The following is a 15,426-nucleotide window of genomic DNA, read 5'->3' on the forward strand; positions in this document are numbered from 1 at the left end:
CTGACAACTTTTCTCTGAAAGGGATGATGGGTGGGCTTACTAACAAGCTCCACAGTTCTTACCACTCCTTCCATGGAGAGGAGGGGTCTCTGTCCAACTCCTTAAATCAGGGCAAGCTCTGACAGCTTGGAGCAGTACAGCATAGGCAAGAGAGGTTGGAGGGATCCCTGTGGCTGTGTCATAAGGAGCCATGAAGTTTCTGCTGGCTCTCATGGAACAGTCACTCTCAGGGAGCGCCTTCTCAGATCACTGCCACCAAGCTGTGAGGAAGCCCAAGCCACATGGAAAGGCCATTCAGAGGGCACTCCAGCTACCCCCACTGAGGCCAGCCCTTAAGTCATCCCAGCCCAGAAGCCAGACATATGAAGACAGAAGCTTCCAAATTCTTCCCGCCCCCAACTATTCCCCAGGCTGTTTGTATCCTCCCAGCTGTGGCTCCAGACATCAAGCAGTGATAAGTCATCCCTGCCTTGCTATGTCCCAATTCCTGACCAAACCATCAGTGAGTCTAACTCATCATCTACACTGGGAATGTGTTTTGCTTTAAGTTACTGAGTTTGGGGTGGTTTTATAAGGCAACAGTCCAAAGGTGTCCAAAAAATGTCAATCATACAAGAGTTATTCTATCTTAATACCTTAACTATAATTGCAAAGGAAAGAATGGGTAGCCTAGTTCCCTAATATGTCACCAATTGTCATTTGCATAAAACAGCCCTGGGCACTCCACCTTTCCTAATGGAAGCAAGATCCCCTTCCTTGGTTCTCTCTCTAGTATTCCATCCTAACTTTTTACCTTTTCTTCTTTTATTTATTCCTTCTCCCTTTAGACTTGGTCCAGTGCCTGACCCTGAGTGGCTGGTTCACTATAGTCGGGGACATTCATTTTCCCATTAAATTAATATTTATTTACTGGGCACTGTTTAATACACTAGGAAAACAAAAGTAGGGAAATCTAGCTTTGTTTTTGATCTTGAAGAGTAAAGACTACATTCAAATGTTTTTCAAACTATGGACCACAAGCATTAGTAGTCATGAAATCATCCCGATGGGTTCCGGCAAATATTTTAGAAACATAAAGAAAAATAGAAAATAACAGACTAAAAATATCAACAAAAAAGCCATTCCAAGCTGTTCAGTATCTGTTGTTCCATGAACCTTTTATTTATTCTTCACACACACACACACACACACACACACTATATATATATATATTTTTTTTTCTCCATCTCAAAATTTTGACAAAGAGTCTAACAGCTATTAAAATATAAATCCCATTGCTGAAGTATGAAATCACAAATGGGACTGTGCTTAGATGGGCAATTAAGTTTCTAGCAAATGGAACTGATCTCTACTGATAATGATTTTTTGTTTTTCACTGTTGTTAGTTTTGTTTGGAAAGAGCTTTCTGGTGTTTCCACTGTCATTTGTGGTAAAGAAGTGCCTGTCTTTGGAGGAAAACCATGTGTCACTCATTCCGTATCTGAGCATTACACAGTTAAATGTTTCAGGACTTGACTCAATCTATTCATTGGTTTAATAGCTGAACTGGAGAACATGGAATTATCATGACCTCTGGCATTTATCTTTGCCTGCAATTCTAGAAGCAGTCGTATCTTACCAAACACAAGCTAGGGAGCCCAAGCAAAAAGTAAGCTGCCTGTGTAATCATCTTGTTATAGCCTGGATCCAACAGTCAGTGGTAAACATTAAATAACATGTCACAAAGCCCACTGACATCTGAGTAATACCGATGGCACTCACTGCCCTCCTCTCTCTCATTCCCTCTCATTTATGTGACTCAACTTAGGCTGTCTTTTTTTCCTCCCTCCTGAAATAAGTATTACATGCTTCCAACTCTTCTCTAAAGGAAAAACACCAAGTGATTTAAAATGATAGTTTCCATCCAATTCTCAAACTCTAATTAGAAAAATTTTAAAACCACCCAAAATATGTTTTTAGAGACTTCAGAAAGTCTGCTGCCAATTTGTTTTGAGTCACTAGGAGCAAAGGCACCAGGATAGAGGTGGGGTAACACTGACAGAAAAGAGAAGTCCAGCACCAGGGATGGATAGCCCCTGGGGAGATCAGGATGAGTTTCAGGGTGTGTGTGTGTGTGTGTGTGTGTGTGTGTGCACACGCACACAGGCATGTGCATTCCCAGTTTCACAAGTTGTGCTGGATGGACTGAGAAAAGGTAAAGGGAGTCCAAAGTACCACCTGTCTGGGCACCTCAATCAACCTCCTGCAAACCAATACCAGTCACACCCCATGACTCTTATGATGCCCTTGGTTCAATCCTGCCTTTTGTCCTCAATTACTGAATTGGGAAAAATCCAAAATGTTACTAAAGGAAATAATCATACTATCCATAATCTTTCAGATTTCTGATAGAAGAAACCCAGAAGTTGAGGTCTAGGGGAAAGGGCGTGACATAAAACACTCTTAATTCATAGTTTGCATTTTCAAGCAAACTACAAGATGGCTTATTTCAAAGTGCTTTTTTCCCAGCTGGCCAAAATAACCACTCCAATCTTTATTCTTGCTTTCAACATAGGTACATAGAGTTCTGAGTGCAAATAGTTGCATCCCATTGTTCCCTGGTTATTGGAAAATGTGTCATTCAGTGTGGTGTGGCCCTCCTAAACTCTCCTTCATGTAATGGAAAAGGGAGTGTCACGGGACACCACAAGTTTTCCGAGTTGGTGCTGATGTTTTCCTTCATGGAAGCTCTGTCTGTAAGCTGACAAGTCTCTCTGCTATTCTATGCCCATTGTCTTCACATAACCAAACTGCCTAAAGATAGAGAGCCACAGAAATACTAATGGATCCTAGCTTGGAATAGAATATAGTAAAACTCACTTTCTCAGAATTGAACCATCACAGAATTTGGGGTAAATTACCTCTCATAACCACCATTTTACTCTTTGGTAATTTGCTATAATGAGAACGAAATTGGTAATATTAAAAAATATTAATGAAATTATATGACTGTTTGATCATTTACATAATGATGTTTATTTGTATATCTTAAGGGACCAAAGGGCTTCTATTATTTATTTCAATACCTCCCCTTCATTACTCTTATAAACTGGATATAAATTCCTACAACTGACCAAGTTCTCTAAAATATATAATTTCAAAAAAGGGGATATTTAAATCCAAGGGACAAGGGTTGCATATCATTTTCTGACATCTCATGAATATTTAAAAATTTTTGGTTGACATTTACCACAGTACATATTTTATGTACATGAATATGCGTATTTATTTTGAAAAGATAATTAATCACTTGTGGGGGCTAAAAAAACAAACAAAAAAATTTAACACTATTTAAGACTCTAAGAGGATAATTAAGATTGATTTATTCACTCTGCAATTCCTCTACTGTGAATAATATAAACACATTAAGTGCATATTCTGGTAATTGAATTAACTAACACCATACATAATTTATTCAGCAACTAATTATACTTTTTATCTTACAGTGAAACTACATCATATAAAATCAACAATCTTTGAATACCCAGGTATTACTTCAAGAACCCATGAGATACAATCAGTGTATATAGGGTTGGAACACAGGTGTGTGTGTGTTTGTTTTTATGGTAAGAGACTAGGAATCATGCTAAGGAGACAATAACAAATCAACACACAAACAATTAAACAGAACTTCACTGGAATAAGAGTTTGGGTCCAGTTTAGCTAATAAAAGAACCTCAGAGGCAGTAAACTAAAAAGACAATGATTGCTATAGCAGCAGAGAGAAGCAAGTGGAAAAGATAAGAAGGTTGAATTAAGAAACTAATTTGCACTGGACACAGTGGCACACATCTGTAATCCTAGTGGCTCAGGAGGCTGAGGCAGGAGGATTTTGAGTTCAAAGCCAGTTTCAGCAACTTAGAGAGTAGCTAAGCAACTCAGGAAGACCCTGTCTCTAAATAAAATACCAAAAAAAAGAGCTGGGGATATGGCTCAGTAAGTAAATGCCCCTAGGTTCAATCCCCAGTCCCCCCCCCCACCAAAAAAAAAAAAGAAACTAATCTCCAAAATTGGGGCAAAAATTATTTAAGGAAAAAAGCCAAGGTTTCTTACAGCTCAAATCATTTAGGATTTGTAGGGAGATGCTAGGATTTGAATGTACCCCCAAAGTGCTTGAATCCTTAATGCAACAGTGTTTCGAGGTGAGCCCAACAAAAGTAATTAGGTTAAGATGATTAATTCTTGTTTTAGTCAGTTTTTTTTTTTTTTTTTTGGTCACCATGAAGAGTAAAAGTTTATTTGTGGCTCACCATTTCAAAGGTCTTAGTCCATAGATGGTGGACTCTACTGTAGCTCTTGGCCCCAAGGTAAGGCAGAACATCACAGGAGAGGAAAACAGATCAGGCCATGGCAACAAGGAAGCAGAGACAGTTCCACTCACCAGGGACAAAACATAAACCTTAGTGGCACACCCCCAGTGACCTGCCTCCTCCAGCCACACACTACCTGCATATGGTTACTGACCAGTTAATCTATATTAAGTTAAGGTTCTCATGACCCAATCATTTCACCTCTGAAAATGCTTGCATTGTCTAACACATGAGCTTTTGGGGAACACCTCATGTCTAAACCATAACAGTTGTTATCACAGGAAGTGGGTTAACACATTGGCAAGTAGAAGTAAGTGGGTTAGGGCTTTTCTTCTCATCTTTTGCGTATACTCTCCTGCTCTTCAGAAAGAAGGTCCTTGAAAGACACAGCCCCTCCACTTTGGACTTGCCATCTCCAGAACCATAAGAAATATATTTTCCCTTTTTTTATGAATTAACACGTCTGTGGTATTCTGTTAAGTAGCAGAAAATGGACTGACAGGAAAGGAAGGCAGTTCCTGAAATGCAGTTATTTTAATGACTTCGCTTGCAGGTATGTACTTGTCTCTTCACACTCAGGCCCTGTGGAGCAAGGGGGATATCATGTCATGTCTTTATCCTCAGTCCTAATCGAATACCTGAAACACAACAGAAGGTGGAGAAGGAGGATAGACTGAACTGATTCTGGGTTAATAAAGCTACAGGAGAGAGACAAAGCAGGTATGTTTGGAGAAGACTATGGCGGTTTGGCTAAAATTGAAGGAACAAGAAAAAGAAAACAAAATTGGAAGCACTGACTGGAGCTAAACTGTGAGACACTTAGACACCAGGTTAATTAAGGAGGTTGGACTTCCTTCTCCGTCTAGGTAACAGTGAAAACCAATCAGAATGACACCTGGCTCAGGCAGCACAAAAGCAGAGTCAGCCTAGAAGTCAATAAAACCCCACAATACAGCCAGGGGCTGTGGTGCATGCCTGTCATCTCAGCAGCTTGGGAGGCTGAGGCAGGAGGATCACAAGTTCAAGGCCAGTTCAGCACTTAGTGAGGCCCTTAGCAACTTAGTGAGACCCTGTTTCAAAATAAAGATATAATAATAATAATAATAATAATAATAATAATAGGACTGGGGGTGTGGCTCAGGGGTTAAATGCTGCTTGGTTCAATCCCTAGTTAAAAAAAAAAAAAAAGAAAAAACCCTCACAATATAATTTTCCATCAGGAATAAGGGGAACTATCTAGAGGCTGGCCACACTTGCAGCAGTGAGTGTTGAGGCATGGTACCAGGACCACCTGTAGCTGTCAAAAATGCCTGCACCCCAGCCTCAAGCTGCTTGATCCACATCTCCAGATCTACCTTCAAGTCTGAGAGCTCCTGCTTTGGAAGATGAAAACATCCTGGGTGAAAATGTCACAGCTTTGCTATCTAAAAACTAAGTGCTTTAGAGAGTCTTGAATACACTAAAAACCACTGCACTGTGCAGTTGACACAGTCATATTTTAGGGGATGAGCATTATATCTCAATAACAATTTTTTTTCAAAATCAAAGTAGAAGAGTTTGTGTCCTATGCAAAAGATTTTTTAACATGGTTCAACAAAATTATAAGACTAAGTGACTGAAAAATCAGAATTATAAGACCAAGTGACTGAAAAATCATATTCTCTATAACCTTTTCAATCACCAGGTGAGATCAACTAACCTATGTCTAGACTAAAAACTCTATGGGGAGGACTGTGTCTTAATTATATTTCTCACCACAACACATACAGGACTATCAAATTAGGGCAAATAAATTTCCCTCCCTTATACTGCCATGCCCCATTCTATAGAAAAATATTGCAGATGTTTCTCCACTTATTTTCCTATGAATATAATTCATATCTGAAATTAGGAGTGTCTGAATTCTAAATTAGATCCAAGGGGAAAATTAAAATTGCATGTGTTAGGTAACTAAATATAAATATGAACATTATGGATGTAAATTGACAAATTTTCAAGAAGATGTCACTTTGGAAATAAGTAAAATGAGCCAGTTTTATTCACCTGTAAAATATCATTATAATCCTTAGCCAAGCTGTCAAGGAGGTAACAGACAGTAAGCTTTTTGGATACAGACATTTCAAGACTATTATCTGGTCCCATTTTCTTCTTGGAATCAAAAGTGCTACCCAAAATTTGTTGTCAATCTCTCTGCATATTTCAAACCACCCTTGGATTTTTTTCTTTCTCCACAATGAACTATGTTTCCTCATAGTTTCTACCATAGATTGACTGCCTTCAACACAGCATATTCAGAGTAATTGGAGTCCAATCATTTGTGGTCAGGTCCAGCTTTAAACTATCTCAAGGATTCCCAATGCTCTTAGGATGAAACTCAAAATCTTTAATATGGCTTTAAAAGACCTTGAGAATCAGGGCTTATGCAAAACTTACTGGCCACATCTGGCCCATCTCACACCTGGATTCCCTGTAGGACACTAATCTGGGCCATTTTAAAGACTTCCATCTATCCACCCTCCTTTCTTTTTAGATCTCTGTCTAATGTTCCTCTAGGCTTCATTATGTCCAGATGCTTATATTTGTACTTTGTGACACTTACTGTCATGCTCATCGATTAATACAGGGCAAACATTTCTCTATGAGAATCAAATGGATTAGGACTGTCCCCAGAGCTTAGCACAGTGCCTGGTGCATACTGGAAAGACAATTCAATTTTATTTTATTGAATGTATTTATGTATGGTTGGGTTTTGTTTGTTTTGTTTCCTTCCAGTGTGGCCATTTCTTTCTGGTAGCCCTGGATATAAGCCGTCTAGGACCGTCCCATTTTGACAAAGTCTGGGGACAGACATATAAGCTGCTAACAGGGCAGCCGTAAAGCATCAATAACAGTTTTGATCACAGGCAAGAAAGAATTCTGGAGGCAAGGCACATTTTTCACAGAGGGGACAACAGACATTGAGGTATCAAAAGGGAAAGGAGAGGGCCAAGGAGGAGCATGAGAGAAATGCTTGGAGTTGGGAGACACAGAAGACCCAAAGGGACAGGGCAAAGAGAAGAGCAAGAAGATTTTTCTTCACCCATCCTGGCCAGCTGAGAGCTGGTCCTGTAGAAGCAGGCCCAATGTCCATGTGCAAGCGTGCACTGGTCAGACTGGGGAAGGGAGTGGCCTCCTGAGGAAGCAACAGTGACTTGCTTTGAAAGAATCCAGAATCTTTTACCACAGGCAGCAGAAAAGGGAATATTGTCCAGGGTATTTGGCTGAATTAGGAAATTTACAGCTTTCCCGGGCTTTGGTTTGCCCAAGTGAACATACTATTGCTAGGAAAGCTCTTTGAGTGAAAATCACAAAAATCAGCCAACAGCTGGTTTTATTTTTTTTATTAAAGAAAGAGTGAGAAAGAGTGAGAAAGAGAATTTTAATATTTATTTTTTAGTATCTGGCAGACACAACATCTGTATGTGGTGCTGAGGATCGAACCCGGGCTGCACGCATGCCAGGCGAGCGCGCTACCGCTTGAGCCACATCCCCAGCCCAAACAGCTGGTTTTAATCCAGCGGCACATCTGACAGACCCCAGCAGGCCCTCTCATGAGGACAAACAGACAAGGGACACAGAAGCCAGAGATGGAGATCAAGACAGGAATGTTCCCCTCTCCATCTCCTCTGAACAGGCCCTCATCCCCTTTATCTCTGAGCCTCCATCCTTTCTGAAGATTGGTTTTACTTGTGCTTGCTTAAGGCTATGTCCACCAAAGCATGACAACTGAACTAAATTACACACAGTGATCTCCCCAATAGAATGTACATGTCCCAGAGACCACACGGTTCTGTCTGCCCAGGGATTCTAGGTAATTCAGGGACTATCCAAGAACCCCAAGTACTTAGAAAGTGGGGATGATCAATAAGGGGTGTTCCCCAAAAGACCACACTTCCTCCCAAAGGCTCCCGGGGCCAACTTTGCAGAGGATCTGGATGAGGCTTAGTTACTACAAGATAAGAAATTTATGGTAATAGGATAGGCTTAGTTACTGCAAGATAAGAAATTTATGGTAATAGGATACTTTCATCCATTCTGGAGTCAGTCTTACAGAGTGGAGCCAAATAGTGTCCTGCAATCATAATAAATCATCCTCTAGTACACAACCCTATAATGCTTCTTTCACCATGCCCTGCACTTTTGGGGGACACAGCTTTCTGAATGCTTGGGGTTAAAGACAAAAGGCAATTTTCTCATCTGCCTAAAAAGAATGATATTAATATAATTATATTCCCTTAAACAGTCATGCAATCCAGAGCAAAAGACAAATAGAATGCACTTTGCTAATCCCTAGTGAGCAGAAGATTACCAGTTACAACTTCCCACAATTTACCCTCACATGGAAGCCACAGACTGAAACAGGTAACCAGTACTCACAAGCTGTAACTTCCTGCATTTTGTGTCTTAAGGCAATTACCATCAGGAACAATTGCCTGATGTCAATAAAGAAAGGGCATCATAAATAAATGGGGGCCAAGACAGTGGACACAGAGGGTTCATCAGAGGTGGCAGAGAGAGTTCTGGAGTCAGACCCAATAAGGTCCAAGTCTCAGCTTGGTCATTTCTGGCCTGTATGACCTATATACATTGTCATGCAATTTCTCTTGGTCTCACTTCCTTATTAAAATGAAGATGATCACTAAACTGTGACAAGGGTAGTGACCAAAATTCTGCAATCCTTATTCAAAAGACAAATGCACTGAAGCACACAATTCACTTTTCACTTTTTTATTCTCTCTCTCTCTCTCTCTCTCTCTCTCTCTCTCTCTCTCTCTCTCTCTCTCTCTCTCTCTCTCTCTTTCAGACATCACCCTAAAATATAGGCTCCCAGGGAAGAATTTGAATGTGCAAATAGCTGAATCTCAAGTAGCAGAATGCTACTTAACATGACATTTTCTCTACTGCACTAAAAAACCCAAGTTAACAGCCCAATGAGTAGATGATCACCATTGAGAAAAATGGATTTGGATAACTTGAGAAAAGTAGGAGAGGTGTCTTCCTGAACATATTAGCAGAGAATCATCAAGCATCCCCACTAACCACATCTCTTTGCTTATTAGGCCAGGTCTAGAAAATTTTCTCCCTTTGAAATGACAGGTGATTTTTTTATCTTTGGCAGAGGGAGGGAGAGTATCTCATATGCAAGTGAAAATCTGTAACTAACAGCATGCACGAGTTTCAGAAATTAGTCACCGGTTACCATGGCGATACAAATATTACCTAACAACTCACTGGGCTGTAAGTAACAGAGAGGATGCTAATTACATTATTTTAAGGATGGAGAGGTTCTCTATTTTTAGGAATACTTGTAAGAAATTACTTGGACCTACACAGCACACGGAAGACAGCCCAGATTTGACCCTGCGGAGCCAAGATTCAACATCGCCTCCTGCCCTGTGCGTGTCCAGCCCTGTGTCTCACACACGCACACACAGCTGTGCCAGTAACAGCTGCAGGAGAAGAGCAATGACATTTTATTTACAAACAAAAGGGTTATGACTGGGAAGATGAGTCTTCTCACTCTCTAAACTCTTAATTAAAAAATAATGAAGACAAAAAGACCCAATGGTAGTCTTAGGGGGCCAGTCCCTTTGAAATTCAACATTGAATTTAAATGAATTTTTCAGGCCAAACAAGGGTTCCCAGAAAATGATTAAGATGCCTCACAAAATAATAAATGTTATCCTGTTCTCAGGAGTTTGGATTTTCTGAGTGTATCTGAATTGTAATTAGGAAAAGAGAAAGCAACATTATAGGATGCTATTATTTTTTAAGTGATTCCAAGAAAGGGGGTGCACAAACACACTCCTCAATCAAACTCTGTGACAACCTGTGATCAGAGTACACTGTGCTCTCTATGCAGGGGTCCTCGTCTTCAGAAAAGAGACCCCTCTGAAATACCCAAGGAAGTCCTGCACCATCTGGACTTCTGCAGTTCGGATTTGGAAACCTACATTTTTAAAGTAGTCTCCCCATAGTGTTTATGTTCTCTGAAGTCTGAGAACTCTGTCTTAGTAATCTCCAATAAACTGAGGTCTCCGACAATGATGACAGAAGACACAACAGCCAGTGGGGACACAAGCCGCAAGCCCATACACATTAATCAATGGCAAAGCCACTTGTGACTCAACAGCTTTCTGACCAAAGGATAAAAGAAAAAAAACAAAATAGTACAGTCTACATGCATTTCACATGTGGGTGTCTGAAACAAAGAGTTCACAAACAATACAGGTGACATATTCTCTGAACTATTCTACTCTCATTTTTTAATGCTCTTGCCACCGACTGAGTTGATTTCACTATCCAAGGTTGATGAATGAAAGCAGGTGATACACTTAACTGCTCACATTCAACTTGTATTTATTTATATGTTCCTTATCTCACATGGAACTTGTACAACAAATAATTATACTCAGAAACCAAGCAAAGGGGAAAGAGACAGGAAACAAAATGTTTACGGAATTAAGAAAAGGTAAAATTAATATATGCAACCAACACTCGCCAGGAAATCTGGGGCCCTCCTTAATTCTCAGTTTTGTAGCAAATCCATTTGAAGAGGAAAGAAAGCATGATCCCTTACAAAAGTTGCAGTGTCCATCTGGGAAGAACAATTTCTGAGAAGCATTTCCAGGCATTTAGCCAGCCCCCTCCTGCTAATGGAATCCCCATCCTCTCCAAATTAGTGCAAGGGAGGCACAAGTGTGTGTAGGATCCTTTTCATTGTGTCCACCTTCCACCACTTGACTCATGCTGATTGGAACAAAACTGTGTTATTCTCTCTCCTCCCAAAGCAGTTCGTACTCACTTCCATTCCAGGGCTGACCATCTTGTAATGGCAGCTGTTCACTGAGCTGTTCCTTCCCTACCCATCAACCCCACAAAGTTCCATGAGGACAGTACAGATTCCTATGCATTTCAGGGAGTTTTTCCCCAAAATCGAGCTGAGTGTTAAACTATTCTAAAAATTTCCAAAAAGACAAAATCATAGAAGCACAAAGATCTAAACTCACTTCTTTCCTGAAAAATCAAGTATGTGACATCAGTCTGGCCATTTGACCTCAGTGATTCAGTTTATTATCTATTAACCAAAGCCAATATTTTTATATCACAGGTTAATCTTCAGGAAAAAAAAATCAACAAACAGATGTTCATTTGCCTGGCTCAGATCCTAGCCTGGATCTCTTGGATATTAATTTTACTTGCTGCCAGGCCATTCATGGTCCTTATGAATCCCTCCTTTTATCTAGGCATATTAAGGAGTGAAAAATCATCCAATAAGAAAGCAGGTTCCCAAGTATTTGTAAAGATTTCTTGTCATTATTTCAAGTATTTTAAGCAAAAATAAAAGGGGGGAGGGATGTGAGAAGAAAGTTAAACTAAGTCATTAAGTTTCAAATTCCTTAATCAAACAATGAGAAAGAGAAGTAATTAACATTCACTGTTAGGAAGCAAAAGTAGTTTGCTAAACAAGACTCAGAAATTATTTGGTCTTCACTCTTAAATGAACTAAATATTGTCTTGTTGATACTAAAGCAGCAGTTGTTTGCTTTACAGACCCTATTTCCATAGATGGCAGAGATGTAGAATTCAGACCAGCATGTCTAGTCCTGAGCAGAGGAAACAGGAAACCTCAGTCATGATTTACTTTCCTTAAATATAGTGTCCCAGATGAAACAATGTAGCCGACCTACCTTTTCTGTGATGTAGAAGTTTGAACTATCAGCATGTTGCAGTGCAAAATATTCATGGTTGGCAAGAGACCACCTTAAAAAATATAAGCATAAAGTGATCAGGAGAACAAAAGTGATCATGTTCATTTTTATTAATTGCATAGAGCTGGATGAATTAAAAGGCCCTATGATTAGGATGAGCAGTCCTAACTAATACACCACAATGGAGTTTCTCAAGTAAATGGTGTTAGCCCACGCTTCATTACCCTAACACCAAACATTTCGTCTATGGATTATCTGGACCTATTCCAAGCTTACTGTTCACCTGGAAGCATTTCATCTTCAGGGACGGAGGTGAGAGATTTAAATATAAATTGGAACCTTCTTTCCTACTTTGAAAGATTCAAGCGGAGAAAGGAAAACAAAGGAAACAAATGCAATTTAAATTTTGATAATTAACACATTTCAATTCTCTGAGTTCAATAATCCCCAATCTGTATGCCTGATGCAGATTGGAATACTCCAATTAAGGATTCCTGGTCTTACATAAATTCCAAGTAATACTCTGTACACAATTCTGCTTTACAAGTCAAAATCTCATGCAACTTTCATATGTGCTTTCCCTTGGACTGTCAGAACAGCCAAAGAGAAGTAGGAAAGCCATATCAGAGTAAAATTCCACATGGCAGTCCAACTGCCCATGGACTTGTCTTCTCAATTCTTTCATCTTCTATGAGGACCTGAGCGACCTTTTAGCTTACACCAGATGCAGTGTGTATTTAACCTCAGGAACCTTTAGACTGCTCCCCACTGAGTAGAACAAAAGGAACACAACTTTTCAAAATAAATAAAATCAATCCCACTTTGGATAATCCAGCCATTTCACACTTTCTTCTCTTAGTAAATTTTTGGTGGAAAAGGGTTTGTAATTCTCAAGCAGTAATTCTTAGTGACTTGGGATGGTCAAGTGTGAGTTATGAATAATATTTTACTACTGCACTGGAAATATTTTATTTGCCTTCAACCCATAAACTGGAGTGCTTTAAATGAACCCTGAGGAACACTTACCCATCACAGACTTCCTTTATTATTGCAGACAGTGGCTTTTTCTGCAAAATAACAAAAAAGGAAACACTCTCTGTTAGTTTCATTTCATCATTTTATAAATTTAAGAAGACACCACCTAATTTTCTTTAAATGTAAACAAGAAGAATTTACATTTGCTATTCTTAGTTGTTGTCAATGAGTTTCTTACTTTTATCAAAGTAACAATCTACCAGCCAGCAGCACCAAATTTATAAATGATTTATCAACCCTGTGGTCCTTTTTTCTATACTTAGTATTATTAATTGAATAAAACATGCATAATATTTAATTTTTCCTTATTAAAATCTGGATGAAAATGGGGCTTCCTTCAAAGACCTCACAGGCAATAGAAGGTCACAAGGTCAAGGTATAACCAGAATTCCTCAAGTGGTACATGAATTGGGCAAGCAGCCATTCGGTTTTCTGCAAACAAGCTTGGGTTCATGATATTTTTATGAGAACATGTGGCAACTGGGATATGAGACATTGTGAAATTGTTCCTACAAAGTGCATAGAATTCTTCTCCCAACTGTGGCCCTAATAAATACCAATCACACAACAGCTTGAGTCAGTCACACTGGAGTAATGTGACCATGATACCATGTGCCGAGGTATCAACTGGAGGCTGACTTCAGCTGTGCTCCCTCCCTGACAGCCACAGTTGTGCTCTGCCTGCCCCCAGATAGAAGAAATGCAGCAAAGAGACACACCAGCTCACCCTCCGGAGATGTGGCTGTTGAAACTCTTTCTGCTTTGGATGCAAACAGATACTGCTTGCCCTGTATAGTAGGGAGTGGTTTGCAACCAAAAGAATAGATCACAGACAAGAACTGGATGGGAAGAGAGGAAAGAAATCAGAGAAGTACTATACAAGATCCTGGATTTTCATATACACCCATCCAAAGGCTATCTATATAAAACCATGGTCTACTCTTATCCCTCCAAAAGGGCAATGTGGTGTCTGGGAAGAGATTCCGAATCCGGCAGACCAGTGCAGATCCAGCTCTGTCAACTTGTCTGCAGTATAAATGCCATTTCCTTAATCTATTGAACTTCATCTAGCTTCTCTGTTAAATGGGAATAGAACCACCTGTCCCTCAAGGCTGTTGTGAGAATTACTTTTAATTTTAGAAGGAATTCATTAAAAATGGCAAAAAGATTCCTGAAAGATTAGGCTCCTGGCCTTCCCAAGTCACTGAAAGAGCTCTGTTTCCTCCAAGTATCCTGCCCTTGACAAGATGCTGTTCTGTCTGGTAATTCTGAGCACCGTGTAGTCCTCTTTGAGGGACCCTCTAGCTCTGCAAAAAGTTCCAGCTCAATGTGCAGTGTCCCCCAATTAGCTCCTCCATTACCTCCACCTCCGGGTGTTCAGAACAATGTCTCTTAGGCAGACTTTGTATAGGTAACAATGTCTATTGACTATAGTTATCATACTGTGCTATAGAACATTAGAAGTTATTCCTCCTGGGCTAAGGATGTAGCTCAGCTGTCCAGCTTATGCTTAGCATGTGTGAGATTCTTAGCATGGGTTTGATTCTCAGCACACACATATACCAAAAAAAAAAAAAAAAAAAACAACGCTATTTCTTCTACCCATATGTCCCCCTGAACCCATTAACTATCCTCTACATCCAGGGCCTTCAAAGCTCTGGTAATCACTGCTCTGTTCTCTACTTCTTCAAAATCAACATTTTAGTTTCCACACATAAGTAAAAACATATGCTATTTGCTTTTCTGAATCTGACTTACTTCTAACATAATGTCCTCCAGGGAACTGAGAATTATTGAGGAATGGCAAGATTTAGGGATATTCTCAACATTCTGAGTCTGTCTCCTTTAGAATATGATTTGCAGTGGTGACTGGGGTCTACAGGAAAGTTACAGGTTCCACAGTCCTGGGCCATTGCAAGGACCTGTCCATTGTTTATGGCTCTGGCTGTGAGCTGAGGGGCAAATGTGCTCTCAACCACAGGGCAAAGAAACTGTAGGAACAAAACTTTTCTCATATCATTTTCTACTTCCAGCTACCAGAGATCCCCTCCAAAGAAAGGGCTATCAGAGAGTCTCCCATCCCAAATCTTACTTCTTGTATCCTAAAGCATCAAACACATTTTCAGCCTAAAATTACACTGAAGCAACAAATTAGGCCCAAAAAAAGGTATTGTTGAGGTAGGACAAGGCATTGGAAACAATTATTCCCAGAATTAAACTTCTTGGTTGAGGTCTCTCAGAATTACTCAGCTTTCTATTCAGGTCTGATTCACAGATACAGAATCAAGTTT

General features: G+C 39.8%; 1 protein-coding gene across 1 annotated transcript in view; it reads right to left on the reverse strand.

Annotated features, from left to right (window-relative positions):
- Positions 1-15,426, reverse strand: part of Elmo1 (engulfment and cell motility 1) — a 559,102-nt gene that overhangs the window by 415,696 nt on the left and 127,980 nt on the right. The window contains exons 3-4 of the mRNA XM_026387606.2: positions 13,127-13,167; positions 12,080-12,152 (exon numbers count right to left, since the gene is read on the reverse strand). Of these exons, the coding sequence (XP_026243391.1) occupies positions 12,080-12,152; positions 13,127-13,167 (114 nt within the window). The remainder of the gene's footprint in view (positions 1-12,079; positions 12,153-13,126; positions 13,168-15,426) is intronic.

The sequence above is a fragment of the Urocitellus parryii genome, chromosome 3, assembly GCF_045843805.1.
Source record: "Urocitellus parryii isolate mUroPar1 chromosome 3, mUroPar1.hap1, whole genome shotgun sequence".
NCBI lineage: Eukaryota > Metazoa > Chordata > Mammalia > Rodentia > Sciuridae > Urocitellus > Urocitellus parryii.